This window comes from Staurois parvus, unplaced genomic scaffold, assembly GCF_062004578.1.
Source record: "Staurois parvus isolate SC_StPar_1 unplaced genomic scaffold, SC_StPar_1.0 ptg000357l, whole genome shotgun sequence".
In the NCBI taxonomy this organism is placed as follows: Eukaryota; Metazoa; Chordata; class Amphibia; order Anura; family Ranidae; genus Staurois; species Staurois parvus.
The window spans coordinates 3,467,250-3,484,272 of record NW_028318153.1 but is presented as its reverse complement, the minus strand read 5'-3'; the positions used below and the strand labels follow the sequence as shown (position 1 = coordinate 3,484,272).

Here is a 17,023-nt window from a genome sequence, read left to right as displayed (position 1 = left end):
TGGGGGTGCTTTTCTGCGAAGGGGACAGGACGACTGCACTGTATTAAGGAGAGGATGAATGGGGCCGTTTATTGTGAGATTTTGAGCAACAACCTCCTTCCCTCAGTCAGAGCATTGAAGATGGGTCGTGGCTGGGTCTTCCAACATGACGACCCGAAGCACACAGCCAGGATAACCAAGGAGTGGCTCCGTAAGAAGCATATCAAGGTTCTGGAGTGGCCTAGCCAGTCTCCAGACCTAAATCCAATAGAACATCTTTGGAGGGAGCTGAAACTCCGTGTTGCTCAGCGACAGCCCCGAAACCTGACAGATCTAGAGGAGATCTGTGTGGAGGAGTGGGCCAAAATCCCTGTTGCAGTGCAAACCTGGTCAGGAACTACAGGAAACGTTTGACCCCTGTAATTGCAAACAAAGGCTTCTGTACCAAATATTAACAATGATTTTCTCAGGTGTTCAAATACTTATGTTCAGCAGTACAAGGCAAATACATTCTTTAAAAATCATACAATGTGATTTCCTGAATTTATTTTTTAATTCTGTCTTTCAGAGTGGGAATGCACCTACAATGTGAATTTCAGACCCCTCCATGATTTCTAAGTGGGGGAACTTGCAAAATCTCAGGGGGTTCAAATACTTCTGTTCCTCACTGTAGAGCAAAGTGCTGTAGAGGGGCTTGAAAGCTGAATTCCTAGTATGGCTTTTTTGTTCTTTGCATAGTCACACTGGTTAGCTCGAACCAATATAGGTATGTATACCCCCCATACCTGTGGGATCCCTGTGGAAGGCGACAATCACTATAGTAGTCACTGCTACTACAATGATCACCACTATCTTCTGGGTCCCTTGCCAAGCAGCTATGCTGCTACAAAGTGAATAGAGGGGGTTGCTCGCTCAGCAGAGGCATCCTCACAAAAAGCCTTGCATTTTTCTCAATGAATGCAAAATGTTCTGTGATTGGACAAGGTGACATTTGTAAAGTCACTGCCATGCCTTGCCACCTTGTCCAATCAAAGAAGGCCTTGTGTTCTTTGAAAAAAATACAAGGCATTCTATGAATGGTGCTCTTGCCAAGTAATTGACCGCCCCGTGTTTACTGTGCAACAGGGCATCCCCTCGGAACAGGACCCAGAGTATAGCAGCAACCAGTGGGGATTACTATAGTGACCTTCCACAGGGATCCAACAGGGATAGCATATACAGTTAGGTCCATATATATTTGGACACATTTGGAAAAATGTTAGTTTTATTTAGGTATTTACCAAAACATATTCAAGCTATAGTTATATAATGGATATGGGCTGAGAGTGCACACTCTCAGGTTTAATTTGAGGGCATGTACATCCAAATTGGAGGAAGGGTTTAGGAATTTCAACTCTTAAAGAGTAGCCATCCCCCCTTTTTCAGGGGACCAAAAGTATGGACAATTGAATCAAAAGCTGTTTCATGGCCAGGTGTGGGCTACTCCTTTGTTATTTCCTCATCAATTAAGCAGGTAAAAGGTCTGGAGTTGATTCTAAGTGTGGTATTTGCATTTGGAATCTACTGCTGTGAACCTACATCATGTGTTCAAAGGAGCTGTCCATGCAAGTGAAACAGGCCATTGTAAGGCTTCAAAAACTAAACAAATCCATCAGAGAGATAGCAGCAACATTAGGAGTGGCCAAATCAACAGTTTGGTACATTCTGAGGAAAGAAGAACGCAATGGTGAGCTCAGCAACATAAAAAGGCATGGAAGTCCACAGAAGTCAACAGGGGTGGATGATCGCAGGATCCTCTCTATGGTAAAGTAAAACCCATTCACAACATCCAGACAAGTGAAGGACACTCTCCAGGAGGTGGGCGTATCATTGTCAGTCTACAATTAAGAGAAGACTTCACGAGAGCAAATATAGAGGGTTCACCACAAGGTGTAAACCATTCATAAGCCTGAAGAATAGAAAAGCCAGATTAGACTTTGCCAAAAAAACATCTAAAAAAGCCAGACCAGTTCTGGAAAAGTATTCTTTGGACGGATAAAACGAAGATTAATCTGTACCAGAATGAGGGGAAGAAAAAAGTGTGGAGAAGGCTTGGAACAGCTTGGAACAGCTCATGATCCAAAGCACACAACATCATCTGTAAAACATGGTGGAGGCAGTGTGATGGCATGGGCATGCATGGCTTCCAGTGGCACTGTGTCATTGGTGTTTATTGATGATGTGACAGAAGACAGAAGCAGCCGGATTCATTCTGCAGTGTTTAGAGATATACTGTCAGCCCAGATTCAGCCAAATGCAGCAAAGTTGATTGGACGGCGCTTCACAGTACAGATGGACAATGATCCAAAACACACAGCAAAGCAACCCAGGAGCTTTTGAAGGAAAAGAAGTGGAATATTCTGCAATGGCCAAGTCAATCTCCTGATCTCAACCCAATTGAGGATGCACTGCACTTGCTGAAGGCAAAACTAAAGGCAGAAAGACCCACAAACAAAGAACAACTGAAGACAGCTGCAGATAGAGCCTGGCACAGGATCAGAAAGGAGGAAATCCAGTCTTTGGAAATGTCCATGAGTTCCAGACTTCAGGCAGGCGTTGCCAGTAAAGGGATTCTCAACAAAATATTAAAAATGTATATTTTATTTATGATTATATTCTTTTCTCCAATTACTTCTGGTACCTTGAAAAAGGGGTGGCGGCTATTATTAAGAGCTTTAATTCCTAAACCCTTCCTCCAATTTGGATGTACATACCCTCAAATTAAACCTGAGAGTGTGCACTTTCAGCCCATATCCATTATAGCTTGAATATGTTTTGGTAAATACCTGAAAAAATCAAAAATTGTGCCGGTGTCTAAATATATATGGACCTAACTGTATGCATACTTGTGTTGGTCCAAGCTGGGCTCTGAAAATAACTTTAAAGCTGAATTCCAGGTATGGCTTTGTTTTCAGCTATGCAACTAAAGCCATATCTGGAATTCAGCTTTAAAATGGGAATCAATACAAAACAATGATATAGTTTTGGATAGAATGGAGAGGGGTTAATTTGGCTCCCACTGATGTCCATCAAATCTAGTGATGAGGGAGTAGGGGTCAGGGCCAAGCCACGCTGTCTATAGCTGCAGGTAGCATGGCTCAGAAGCGAGCCTGCATGAGTGCCTCCATAGGAAGTTGCTTTCTATGGCGGCACTTGCTGAAGACGTGGATCTAGCAGCGCCAGTGGGGGACCTAAGAAGAGGATTGGGGCTGCTGTGTGCAAATCCATTGCATAGAGCAGGTAAGTATGACATATCTGTTACTTAAAAAGGAAAAAAAAAGGTTTACAATCACTGTGTGTGTCCCTCAATGGATGAGAAAGAAAAACACTTTTACTAGAGTTGAGTATTTAATACTTTATTCAGGTTTTTCCTGCTGTCTGTGTCCCTATTGTGGGGTTTTCAACTTACTGTTTTGGGACATGCTGTGACAGGGGGTCACCAAGACAGACAGTGGCAGAATATGCTGACTGGAGGAAAGAGCAAAGTGACAGATGATGTGTGTGATATTGCTCTGACACTGCCCACTCGGGAAGCTAAAGGTATATTCTGAACCAAACGGTGTTGCCACTAAAGCGGAGATCAGAACCAGACAAGGGTGTATGGATCACAAATTACAAAATTCAACTTTGTATTTAGCTGCTTGGCTGGAGCCCAGCTTTAAGTGGTCCATTGTGATGATGATCCCGAAATGTTGTGGGGTGGCATGGTTGAACTGGAGGTTGGGAAAGATCTTGTTCCTGGAGTCACTCACTCATCTCTTACTGTAAGCGTCCAGGGCATGGTTACAGTACCTTCCTTTTACATGGAAGGCACAGTGTGTTTCTAATGAAGTGAAGGGCTACTTACCTCATTGTTCTCCAAGCAGCGCATCATCAGCTCAGTCAGGATGACCACTCCAGTTCTTCCAACACCGGCACTACAATGAACCAACACCGGAGGATTGCAATGGCTGCTACTGTCCAGCATGCTGTTAGCGTGACGACGGACCGACTGGATCTCTTCCAAATACGCTACAGAATGTAAGAATAAATTATTTTTAAAAAGTACAAACAAGGCTGTGAAATGCCAATCATTAGTGCTTAATAAATCTTACATAAAAATCCTTGGACCTCTTCAGGACAGCCGTGATCTGGCCAGTCGGTAAACTGCAAATGCCACACGGTTCTTTCTTGCCCGGACATAAGGTGTTTGATCTTTAACCCAGTCGTCGCATAGCAGCCGGAATCGGTGCGGAAGTTGGTGGTCACTTTGAATTTTCCGTATGTAGCCGAGTTATGTCTGGATCCCAGCTTGGGCCAGTAACGGTGACTCTTGGCTCTTCCTTCCTCCTGGAGAGTACATTAATATTGGTCATCAACCAAAAATAGCCAATCAAAGAAGAACTAGAAATCAAAAGCCAAAACTTTTTATTGTTGATTTGGATAGCGTAGGGAAAAGCTAAGACCTTGGTCAAGGTTTTATTGCTGTCTCTGTCAGTGTTGGGGAGATTTGCCCTCTTTATTTGTCCTGGTGGCCTTCACCAGGAGGGAAAATCTGAAATTGTTCGTTGTCACCAGAACAGGAATAAAGGCACATCTTTCAACAGGGACACTGGTTCCTGTCACAGCTGTGTATTTGATAATTCCTGTGCTTTGGAGAAAATACCTTTCACTTCTTCTCTAGGACAGGAAGTGAAGATAATTCTCCCCAATGGGGCACAGATGGCAAAAAACCAAACATGAAAGTGATAAGCCAAGCTGATCATATAATCTCATGTATATTCACTTGAGCTCCAAAAGGTTTTACCACCTTCATGACCAAGGCACTTTTTCTATTCAGCACTGCGCTACTTTAACTGGCAATTGTGCAGTCATGCAATACTGCTTTTTCTTAGTGGTGTTTGATCACCACCGAGTTTTATTTTTTGCAGTGTAAACATTTTTAAATAAAAAGAAAAACAACATTTTCTACTCTCTATTATAAAACATATCCAATAAAATCAAATTTCATCATAAATTTAGGCCAAAATGTATTCTACTACTTGTCTTTGGTATAAAAAAAATCCCAATAGGTGTATATTAATAGGTTTGCATGAAAGTTATAGCGTCCAAAAACTATGGTATACATACTTGAAAACTGATCAATTCTGATGTACTGACACCTATGTCATTTCTTAAGGCCCTAAAATGCCAGGACAGCACAAATTCCCCCCAAATGACCCCTTTTTGGAAATTAGACAATCTGAGGCATTTAGTAACAGGCATGGTTTGCTTTTTTTTGAAGTTGTAATCTTTTGTCACAATTTTTGTAAAAAAGAAGAGATCTGATTTTTTTTTTCCACAATTTTTTTTTCTTTTTTTAACATACTATCACCAGTGCAGTACAACGTCATCATATGACTGATGTGGTGGTGATCAGGGATACTGACTGGTGACAGTACACTTTAAAAAAAAAAAAATAAAATAATTCAACTATTGAAACAGGTTTTTTTTTTATAATTTTTTTCATATTTTACTTCTTTTTTTTTTTTTTACATACTTTATGAGAGTAGTTCAGTGTCATCTTGGTATCATTGTACTACTCTGAGGGGGTGATCAGGGATTTTTTTTTCCTTTTTACCCATTCTGCTGTTACATTGAAAATCATGTGACAGCTGAGGGCCAATCACAGCCTAGGAAACATAGCGGTTTATGAATGAATTAATTCATAACAGCCCTGTCGACATTGATCGAATCGCGATCACATAATCACCAGGCCCTAAGTACCGGGATCCACAATCTGCTGCGTCCGGTGGACACAGCAGTTACGGGTGTGGGGGGATGGGGGTTGGCGCGCCTCTCACCCCTGTACTTGAGCAGGCAAAATTACATGTACATGATTTTGCCTGCAGGTGCCGCCTGGCCACAGTATATGTAATGTGGCTGGTAGACAAGTGGATATTTAAAATTGTAAATGAAAACAGATTTTATTTATTGTGCATGTGAAGGGTTGTTTAGTTTAGGAAAAAACAGAGAGGGGTTCGACCCTTTTTATTGCGGTCTGTGTCCCCATTGGGACGATTTACCCTCTATTTGTCATGGTGACTACTGTTGGGGAAAACCCCAAAATTCTGAGTTATCACCACAGTAAGAGATGAGAGGGGGAGGGGACTTTCTAAGGGGGGACGCATGTTTATGTGACAGTTTTTTGAGAAAAGGAATCTTTCTTTAGAGAAATTTGCTTTAATTTCCTGTTATGTCTCCAAGACTGACAGGCAAAAAATAACCTGACAGAATAGGAAGAGGTTAGCTGCTTCAGGACCGCCTGCCACAGATTTACCGCAGAGTGACCCCCTGTGCTGGATCACATACATGATAATTGTATACATTTAATTTGTGTACAGTGTTGCATGATCACGCAATTGTCAGTTAAAGTAGCGCAGTGCCAAATATCCCTGGTCATGAAGGGAGTAAAACTTTACAGAGTTGAAGTAGTGACAACCCCTATCTAAAACTGAAAAGGTTTGGCTTTACATGCAATGTCAACAACATCACTTGCATTGTGAAAAAGCATTTTTCTACTACAAATGAAAAATACAATATATATGAAGCTAAAGACACAAGAGAATTTTCATGGTGGTGGCCTTGCTATGGGTTCCAAAAGTCTGGTGACTTAAAGTCCACGTTGCTGGCACAACAGTTCCTGCAGACCCCATCCCAAGCTGCATGGAAAGCACTCCCTGTTTAACTTGGCACTCCATGAAAGTAGCAGTGAGCGCCGTGGTGCCGTCACAGCCCAGAGGGGGTGTGGAATGTGATGCTGACCACCACCAGCCGGCACCATGACACAAGTGACACAATTGCAGAAGGAAACACAGCTTGGGGCCAGAGCAGAGATAGGATTGTTGTGTTTGGACATCACCCTGTAAATGTCAAGGAGAATTCCACAAAAAGCCTACAAGATTAGAACCTTTGAAGCTGGAAAGAAAAACGACTGCTCATGTAACATTAAAGCCCAACTCCAGCCAATAACAACAACATATGACATGAAAATGAACAGCCCAATGAAAGATAAAATCCAGCTTTGATGCATTATTCAGAGTTTTTCCCCCGACAGTACGTTTTTTTTTTTTCTGCAACTAGACATCCATGATCTGATGACCAGAATCATTCAACCCACTTTGTTTGACCTCAAGTCATCCTGGACCCTTTCTAGCCTATGACTGGACAGTGAAAGGAGAAGCAGCACAGTGGTTAGCTCATCTCTGTCACTCTGCTCTCTCCTCCTGTCAGCATGCTTTTTGGCAGTACATGAACTGATTAGCTCCTTGAGCTGCTTCTAAATCTCACAATCCAGCTCTGCTTTACAGGGATTGCAAGAGGCTGATCACAGGTCAGTCCCAGGTATTTACACTGCTTGCATTTAAATATACAGTTAATTATATATTAAGGATTACAAAGCCGCATTAAAGTGGTTCTAAAACCTTAAGATTTTTTACCTTAATTTATTCTATCCATGAAGGGAAAAAACCTTCTGTGCTGCAGGATCAACATCCCCCCCCTTCGACCCCCCCTTTATACTTACCTGAGCCTGATACGATCCAGCGATGTGCATAAGTGCAGTGGCTCTCACTGCTGTCTCTATCCTCACTGATCAAATTGATAGCATCAGGAGCCATTCGCTCCCACTGCTGTAAACCAAATGCTGTAATGAGGGAGCAGGGAACGGGCCTGAGCCACCCGCTCTGTGTCAATAGACGCACAGAGGGTGACTTAAGAGTGAGCCCCACGGGTGCCCCCATGGAAAGTGGCTTTCCATGGGGGCACTGGTGATAGAGGAGGAGCCTGGAGAGCCGGTGGGGGACCCCAGAAGGGGAGGATTGGGGCTGCTCTGTGAAAAACCATAACATGTTTATTTTAATTTTAAAAAATGAAGGTTTAATGTTACTTTAACTTCTTTCATTTATATTTGCCTACAGATCCAGTTTACATTTTTAGTGTTTTCTAGATTGGAAAAGGTTTACAGGGTATAAATGCTGACTGCCCCCTTATTAAATCGATTTCTCCTCATTACTTTAACCCTTCTATATTCTAAAGCAGTAGTCTCCAAACTGCGGCCCATTGCTTGCCTTTATCTGGCCCTTGGGGCACTATTCCACCAACTGACACCAATGATGGAGCACCATTCCCCCTACTGACACTATCAATGGGGCACTAATCTTCTCACTGATTTCAACAATGGTGCACTATTCCTCCTATTAAGACTGATGGGGCATTGATGCCAGGGATTTTCTACTCCCACTGGCTACAGTCCGGAACCCCTAAAGTCTGAAGGACAGTAAACTGGTCCTTTGCTTAGAAAGTTGGAGATCCCTGTTCTAGAGGGAAAATGTTTTTATTGTTGTGCTTTAGTTGGAGTGATTTCCCCTCACGTCCTACACTGTACTAATGGGGCCTCTGTCTACCTGTCAGGTTACACAGTTGATATTTTGGGCAAGTCCAGAGTTCTGTTTTAAGCATAGATGCAGATCACATTAATGGAGGTCACCACTATAGGGACCATATATTGTACAAATCTGTATACAGGCTGTACAGATGAAATAAGCTATTTAGTGAATGGAGTAGGTGGTCTGTAACTTTTCAATGAAAATTAGACCCCAGCAGATATTTTGGCCAAGCCCGGAGTTCAATTTTGCCAGTTGCATCTATTGGTATTGAGATGACAACTATAGGGACCATATGCTGTACAAACCTGTATATAACAGACAAAAAACAGTTAAAACGGAAGTCCACCCAAAAGGGGAAGATCCACTTGTTTGTGGGGGGAGTAGGTACCTGGTCTTGACATGTACTTGGTCCCACTACTGGTCAGATGCGCTGCGGCAATCTCAGTCGGAAGTTCCCTGTTCCCCCCCCCCCCCGCTCCTTCGCCTGCAGCCTTCTGGGACACTTCACAAGTCCCAGAAGACTGAGGAACCAATCACAAAGTGCAGTGCGCTTCGTAATGCGTAGTAGGAAATCGGCTGCTTTAAGCACACTCGCAGGAGTGTAAAGTTCACAAGATGAATGTCATCCTTCCAATGGGACTGATCCAGTACAGCTAAATGATCACTTCCACAGACCTCTGGAACAGGGGGAAGGGGAAGGGCAATACTTTGGGCAATATATGGCATTTGTGTGCACTTAAATTTTAATTGTACTGTATTTTTCACTGAAAACATGGGTTTGATGAACATGTGTACTAATATTGTGTGATATAAAAAATTGGAACTACCGCTGTTTTATCCTACAGGGTCTCTGCTTTCAGAAAATACATGTTTGGGGGTTTGAACTAATCTCCAGGCCTAAAATGTGCATTTTAAAATCTGTGCAAAAAAAAAAAAAAAAAAAAGGGGTCAACGTGGATGTAAATGCTCACTTGAAAACCTATGTCCATGTACTACAGAGAAATCCAAGACTGCAAGAACACTGCAAAAAAAAAAATTCTGCTGGGTTTTTAGTGGGCATATGACCATTCTGGCTCACACACCCAGCAGCAGTGGCTTGAGGTTTGTACTCTAGGGCACCTCAACATCAATTCCTCCTTTTGTCTCAAGCTATGCTTTGCAAAACCTAGTGGTGTGAGTGTACCCAATAGGCTGAAATTGTCTGCACACCAATTTGCCCATAATGCTGCAGGAAGAGGGTGACAACGCTGCTAGAATTTCAGCAGTGATCTTGCAGTGTTGTCATCCCTCTCTTGGAAATAATGTCACTTGACTGCATTGTTTAAACAAAATGTTGCTCACAGAGAAGAGAAAAAATACATCGTGGACATCCAGATACAGATAAGACAAAAGGACTTACCTCTTCAGCGGTCACCATGGCAATGACATTCACTCCCTGCTCCCAAACCATCTGCCAGAAATCGTGGAAGGTTTGAGGTAGAGGACCTTGGGTGGCGATGTAATGCCATTCTCTCTCACCTACCACCACCTGTGTAATACAAGACCAGGAAATTAGGGGTCTGCACAGCAATTGTCCACAAGAATAAAATGAGTTCAATTTTAGATGAGCTCCACAGAACTGTTCATTTTATTTTGAATAGAGAAGGAAAGGGTTGGATCCTATGCAGGTTTTTATTTCCCTTTACAACCCTGCTGGAGAGAACACCCTTCACCTCTTAAATGCAAAGTGTAGCGCTAAATAAATACTACATAAATATAAATAGTGATACACTCAATCCCCCTATAATGCACATAAAGGGATACAGACACAATTGTGCAACACGTGAATTCCCTCTGTGGGAATATTTCAAGTGCAAGTGATATATAAAATACAATAGTGATTAACACACAAAAAACAAATCAATAAGATATATCATAAAGCATAAATCATCATAAGCCAGTAATGAATGGACAGAACATGCTCTTTTTCTGTGTTGGTGGTCCGGAGAGCATGTTTTTCCTGTTCATGTTAGCTACCCTATCCATCTCTATATCTAAAGTGTCTGCTGCGTATCCCTTATCAATGAATCTTTGTCTTAGGATAGTTGCCTTATAGTAGGTTTCAATTTCCGCTCAATTACGCCTCATCCTCATAAACTGGCTCTTTGGGATGCTGGCCAGCCATCGCGGGTGGTGGCAGCTATGGGTGGGGATATAGCCATTTCTATCTGATTGCTTGAAAAAGGCTTCTGCAGTGCAGTGTTCACCTTTGTTAATTATGGTAACATCTAGGAAGTTAACTTTATCGGTACTATATTCATAGGTGAACCGGACTCTCCTCTCCGGACCACCAACACAGAAAAAGAGCATGTTCTGTCCATTCATTACTCCTTTCTCCATCCAACATAAAACCATACGTCAAATAATCAAGAAAAATTGGGATGTGCTTAGAGCGGATCCTATCCTCTTTCAGGCCCTACCGGTAAATCCAGAAATTATCTTTAGAAAAGTCCAATCACTGCGTAACACTATTGCCCCCAACATTACAGATCCTCCTCCTCGCCCTAGTCTATTCACTAAGCTCAAAGGGTTCTTTCCCTGCAGAAAATGTCAAATCCGTCAACATAGCAGGATGTCAAAAAAGAAAATTGAGTCGTTTACCTCAACAACAGGAAAGGCCTACGATATATCTACTTTCATTTCTTGCAACACCCGATATGCGGTATATCTTTAGGAATGCCCGTGCCGGAAACAATATGTTGTCCGGACCACCAGGAGACTACGCGATCGATTCCGCGACCACATATATAATATCAAAAGAGGTTTCCGTGAACACTCACTGTCTAAACATTACAGGGAATTTCACCAAAGAAATCCATCATCCCTTAAATTTGTAGGGATGGATATTGCACAGCACCATTGGCGTGGCTCCAATAGATGCAGGCAAGTCTCACGTTTAGAAACCAAGTGGATCTTTGAAATCAAAACTATGACCCCTTTAGGCCACAATGTTGAAGTAGATATAAATTGTTTCATTGATAACAGTTGAGATTTACCATTTTCATTTTTCCTCATACCTGACTGTTTGTTATTATGAATATTATTATTATTATTATTATACAGTATTTATAAAGCGCCAATAGTTCACTCAGCGCTGTACATTACAAAGGGGGACAGAACATGTGACAGAACAATACCAATACAATGCAAAACATGAGGGGATCGAGGGCCCTGCTCTTTCGAGCTTACAATCTAGGAATATTTTACGGAATACGTACAGTTAGTGCTAACATAAGGTTTTGTCAATCCATTTTATGCATATCCATCTTATTATATATAATTTTATATTTATTATACCTTTATTGGATATTAATTTATTTTTTATTTTCATAATGTATCTTTTTTATATATTGGTTAATCTAACCTTTTACTGTTGATTGAGAACTCGGTTTTATCGACATGTCTTATATTCTATTATTTATGTACCTTCACCGCTTGGGCACATCCGGTGGGGACATATTACACCCCTTCTAATTATACAATTCTTATGTCGTTTAACAATCAGATATACTCTTAATATTATTTGTGTATATTTCTTATGTACACAATATCTGTGTCCAGTTTTTTACCATATTCTTTTCGCTTTGATTTGACCACCAGTAAAATGGCGATCGCAATACCCGCGCATGCGCAGTAATGAACGGCGCCTTTTAAGTGTTCTCAAGTTTTTTATAAATATATTACATCAAATTGCACATCTTTTAGTTTATCTTACACCTCCTACAGTATTTTGCAATTTGACTGATCTCCCAAAATATAGTTTTTGTCTATCCCCGCACTTTTATCCTACATAAAATCATGTTGTCTGGATAAGCACCTTCCTGCTTGCGATTTAATCATCAGGAAGATGGGGACTGCGCCACTCGCGCATTCAAGTGCGGATCACCGTGTCCTCTAACCAATAAAATGGCGACTGGAACACTCGCGCATGTGCGGTTCTATGCGCGTCTGCCATATCTGATACCTACAAGAATATGGCGCCAGAGAATGCACAGTGAGCCGAACTTCGGCAAGATGGCACCCGCGCGATTGCGTGCGCATTTACCCTATATATAGAACAGAGTGACGCCCGGCAGGCATGGCATCACCCCTACAGCAGACATGTCTTTACACGAAACGCGTCTAGGAGGAGCCCTTGCACGTCTTGACGTCACGCCGCCGGATAAGGAGGTCCGGCGGCCACCTTATGGTTCACACTGGTCAGTGTATTCAGCAATTCATGCTACTACTACTACTCACAGTCACCTTTTATGTTTATTTTATCCATTTATGCTTGTATTTGATATATTACTAATGCATGCTTAATAAATCCTTTGGAATACTACACTATGAGCACCTATATCTTTATTGCTTTGCACTGAGCTTCCACACCTCAGCCCAGTATTCCAGGTGACCTGTCCAGGCCTAGGAAGCAAGCCCTAAGACCAGACCAGTATTCCCTAAAGGTAGTACTGTGCCTTTCCTTAATATTGTAATTGCCGGATACAACTATAGCATAAAAAAAAAAAAAAAAAGACTTATGTTGGCTTTATATTTCAGTCTAGAAATTTCCATACCATTCAGATACTTCCGAGAAGATTCTATTAGCTCATCTGAAGCAGCAGCAGAGCATAGTACTGTGTTAGGGCACATTCACACAAGGCAAAGACGTGCATCCCCATGCCAGCATCCCATTTGTTTATATTGGCACACATGGCTGAACGGGCACAGCAGCTGTGTCCTAATATAACATGCTGATGGGTGCAGGTCCCCAAAGGCACCCTGCATGCATTCGGGGACCTGCACCCACCCACATGGTTTAGAAGGACACAGTAGTTGTACCTGTGCTTCCATATGTCCCAAGAAAAATGAATGGGACACCGGCAAAGGTGTGCATGCAACAGCTGTGCATCCCTGTGCTGGTAAAAAAATTTCAGTAGACAGGAGATGCATGTCTGCGCCTCACGTGGATGGGCCCTTAGCCATCAACAAAGTGGAAGTTTGGGTTTAGGGTGATACTACTTATTGTCCAACTAAATAGATGCCTGAAGAAGAGTCTAAGAGCCAATAAATGTTAACACCCTAAATTCAAACTTCTACTCATTCCATTCAGAATAGGACTGCCTGTGAATGTATGCAGCACTGAGTGGCCCTTTACACGTCCACATCCAATAGACCTTATGTTACCTTTATATGTGAGGCATTGATGTAGCCAGTGTGGTTTTCTTTGGTGGGAACAAGCTCTACACGGTTTTCTTCGTAAGGAAGAACTTCGCGTACTCGGTTGCGTTCTGTGTTTTCAGGTAATGCTGCTATGGTGAAAACTCCATCTGCCTTTCTCTTTGGAATCTGTTCATACTCTGTAAACACCATCCCCTCCTCCAGCTTCCGCCTCAAGGCCTTGCACTACAAAGAAAAGACCACAAGGCATGATGATTCAGATGGTAAGAATGACGCCACTTCTCCAGTAGAAAGATAAATTGCTATACTGAGTCCTTGAGGAATAATACAATCACTAGGAGTCCATGACATTGCTGAGATTACTTAAGTCATATTCGGTGATGTGACTCATAAACAAGGAGCCCGAGACCTTCTGCATAAGCCTGCATGTTAGAGTGTACCTAACCTCTCCCCCCCCACCAAACAAACTGTACTACATTGCAGGACACCAGCCCTTAGATTACCTGGTTATCCTACTAGGAATGCATTTCCTGTCTTAAAGTGACAACGCTCACTCACCATACTGTATCTATGAAGGAGCAACGTTGTCACCCTAGGTGTGTTGGGATCTACATAAAAGTTGGGGTAAGGAAGGGGGGGTCTGTAGTCCATATAGATTCCAGCACCAAAACGTACGTCATTTGTCACCATCTCATAGGCATGCGCAATTGTAAGGCGTGACATGTTTGGTATCTACTTACTTGGCATATCTTTTGTATTCTATAAAAAAATGGGTTACATACTGTGCTTTTTTGCATTTAAATAAAAAAAAAGTGTATTTTTTTCCCCAAAAAAAAATCCTGTTTGAAAAACCGCTGAGCAAATACCTTGTGACATAAAAAATTGAAAAATCCGCTAACTTATTCTGTAAGGCCTCTGCTTTAAAAAATATATAATGTTTGGGGGTTTTAAGACATTTTCAAAAAATACTGATTGTAACATGTAAACAAAAAGAAATGGCTTGGTCTGGACGTGGGTATTCTGCATTCGGATATTAGAGGTACATATATATATACAGAGATTGATTTACCAAAATTGGAGTGTGCAAAATCTGGTGCAGTTGTGCATGGTAACCAATCAGCTTTTAACTTCAGTTTGTTCAATTAAACTTTGACAATAAAACCTGGAAGCAGATTGGTTTCTATGCAGAGCTGCACCAGATTTTCCACTCTCCGCTTTTAGTTAATCAACCCCAAAGTGCAGGTGTTAACCACTTGCCCTCCTGAGGATTTACCCTCCCCCCCCCCCCCTTCCCTGACCAGGCCATTTTTTGCATTATGGCACTGCGTTACTTTAACTGACAATTACGCGGTCATGCAATCCTGCATCCAAATTAAATGTATGTCCTTTTGTTCCCCACGAATTGAGCTTTCTTTCGGTGGTATTTGATTGCCTGTGCATTTTTTATTTGTTACGCTATAAAAAAAAAAAAAAATTTTGAGAAAAAGAAGTATTTTTTACTTTTTCCTATTAAACATGTCCAGTAAAAAACTTTTTTTAAAAAATCAAATTTCGTTATAAATTTAGGCCAAAATGTATTCTGCCACGTCTTTGCTAAAAAAAATCCCAACATGTGTAAATGAATTGGTTTACGTGAAATGTAAAGTGTTTACAAATGGCGGTATATATACTGCAATTTTATTTTTTTTTATTTTTTACTAGTAATGGTGGCGATCAGCAACTTATAGCGGGTCTACGGCGGGTATTCTGATACTGGGGGAAACTGACTTGGTATCACTGACATCCCCAGTGACACCAATACAGTGATCAGTGCTAAAAAAGAACTGACACTGTACTAATGGCACTGGGCAGGAAGGGGTTAACATGAGAGGCAATCAAAGGGTGTGTGCTGTTTTACATAGTGCTGTGTCTGTGTGCTTCACTGTAAGCACACTGCTTTGCATGGCTGTGTTGTGCACAGCCATCCAAAGCAGTGTGCACAAGCTGACAGGGAGGAGAACTGTTTTGTTTACAAACAGTTCTCCTCCCATCAGAGATGCTCAGCAATCACCGGGCGCCGGCGAGTAATCATCAGCTGGTACCCAGTGATTGACAGCCGCAGCCGCCGTGATTTTGCGCACCTGTGCCGCCCTGTAGCAGTATATTATTATTATTGTTATACAGGATTTATATAGCGCCAACGGTTTGCTCAGCGCTTTACATTATAGTGGGAGACAATATATATCTGCTATAGGGCGGTCTGGAAGTGGTTAAGCTAATATTCATGCGTGCTTTGGCTTGTCAACAACAAATCCCAGCAATTTCGGGTGCTCGGGAGGCACAGGTACAGCTTCCAGCCCTGCTAAATCCATGACAGGTGGCTGTTGAATGTAGCGTCTAGGGCCATATGCGTTCAAAGATGTATGCCCTGAATGCAGGAATTCTGCACTTGAGACATAAGTCCCTGAACATATATGGCCCAAAATGCAAGCACCACTTGGTATTGCACCAAGTAGTGCTCGCATTTTGGGCCATATATGTTCATTGCGTTCAGCCGCCATGTATTTCAGCCTGCTGCTGGCACGTATGACTTGCAGGCGCCTGAAAATGCAGGGACTGGATGCAGGCGAGCCAAACCACTCATGTGTATGAGGCCTAAAGCTGCAAAATGGTTGACGAGATTTTTTTTTTTTAAAGCTTTCCTACTCATGTGACTCATTGAGCAGTTTGCCCCAGCTGCCCAAAAATCAGCACACAAACAAGGTGAACGTTCAGAGTCAGAGGTTAAATTCACACACATTTCTCTTTGTATTCCGAGCAGACAGACAAAGCTGAAGAGAAAACAGTCTTACCCTCTCATCGACTGGCACGATCACAGTGTCATTCTGCCTGTCCTCGGGCAAAGGAATTCTGGAAACAGACAGTCCATTGAGCGCTGCCAACATCAAGGGTCTCTTCTGAGTTTCCAAGGCTGCCATCTCCTGCTTTTGTAAATTCTTTTGGCAAGAAAAGACATGTTTTCATCTTTTGTCAGTCGTGCCAGCAAATATTGGAATGTTTCTAATCCTAAAATCAACAAACGCTAAGCCAAGTAGTGCTGGCGCATACGATTCAAAGCAGAACACTTAGAAAATGATATAAAACTTATTTACAACTTCCTTTTAGAATCATTTCACACAAAAAGAGCTCAGGAAGGGCCAAGAAGCCTAAAGTACAATTTGATTGAAATAAAAGAACAATTAATTAAATGAATAAATATAACAGAGATATGAATGTGAACGGGTGGCAAGTTATCAAGGTACCTTTAGAGATCTGGTGCCAATTATCCTCTGGGGTTTTTTTTTTTTTTTTGGCAGGTTGGACTTTCCCGGCAGTTTGTGTTTTTCCCAGGAGCATAAGCAGTGGATGGCTGGTGTATGTGC

At 42.0% G+C, this 17,023-nt stretch overlaps 1 protein-coding gene across 1 annotated transcript in view; it reads right to left on the bottom strand.

Moving 5' to 3' along the window:
- PTPN14 (protein tyrosine phosphatase non-receptor type 14) overlaps nucleotides 1–17,023 on the bottom strand; it is a 163,255-nt gene that overhangs the window by 7,504 nt on the left and 138,728 nt on the right. Inside the window, exons 14-18 of the mRNA XM_089684817.1 lie at nucleotides 16,454–16,597; nucleotides 13,629–13,847; nucleotides 9,823–9,951; nucleotides 4,113–4,347; nucleotides 3,866–4,029 (exon numbers count right to left, since the gene is read on the bottom strand). Of these exons, the coding sequence (XP_089540943.1) occupies nucleotides 3,866–4,029; nucleotides 4,113–4,347; nucleotides 9,823–9,951; nucleotides 13,629–13,847; nucleotides 16,454–16,597 (891 nt within the window). The remainder of the gene's footprint in view (nucleotides 1–3,865; nucleotides 4,030–4,112; nucleotides 4,348–9,822; nucleotides 9,952–13,628; nucleotides 13,848–16,453; nucleotides 16,598–17,023) is intronic.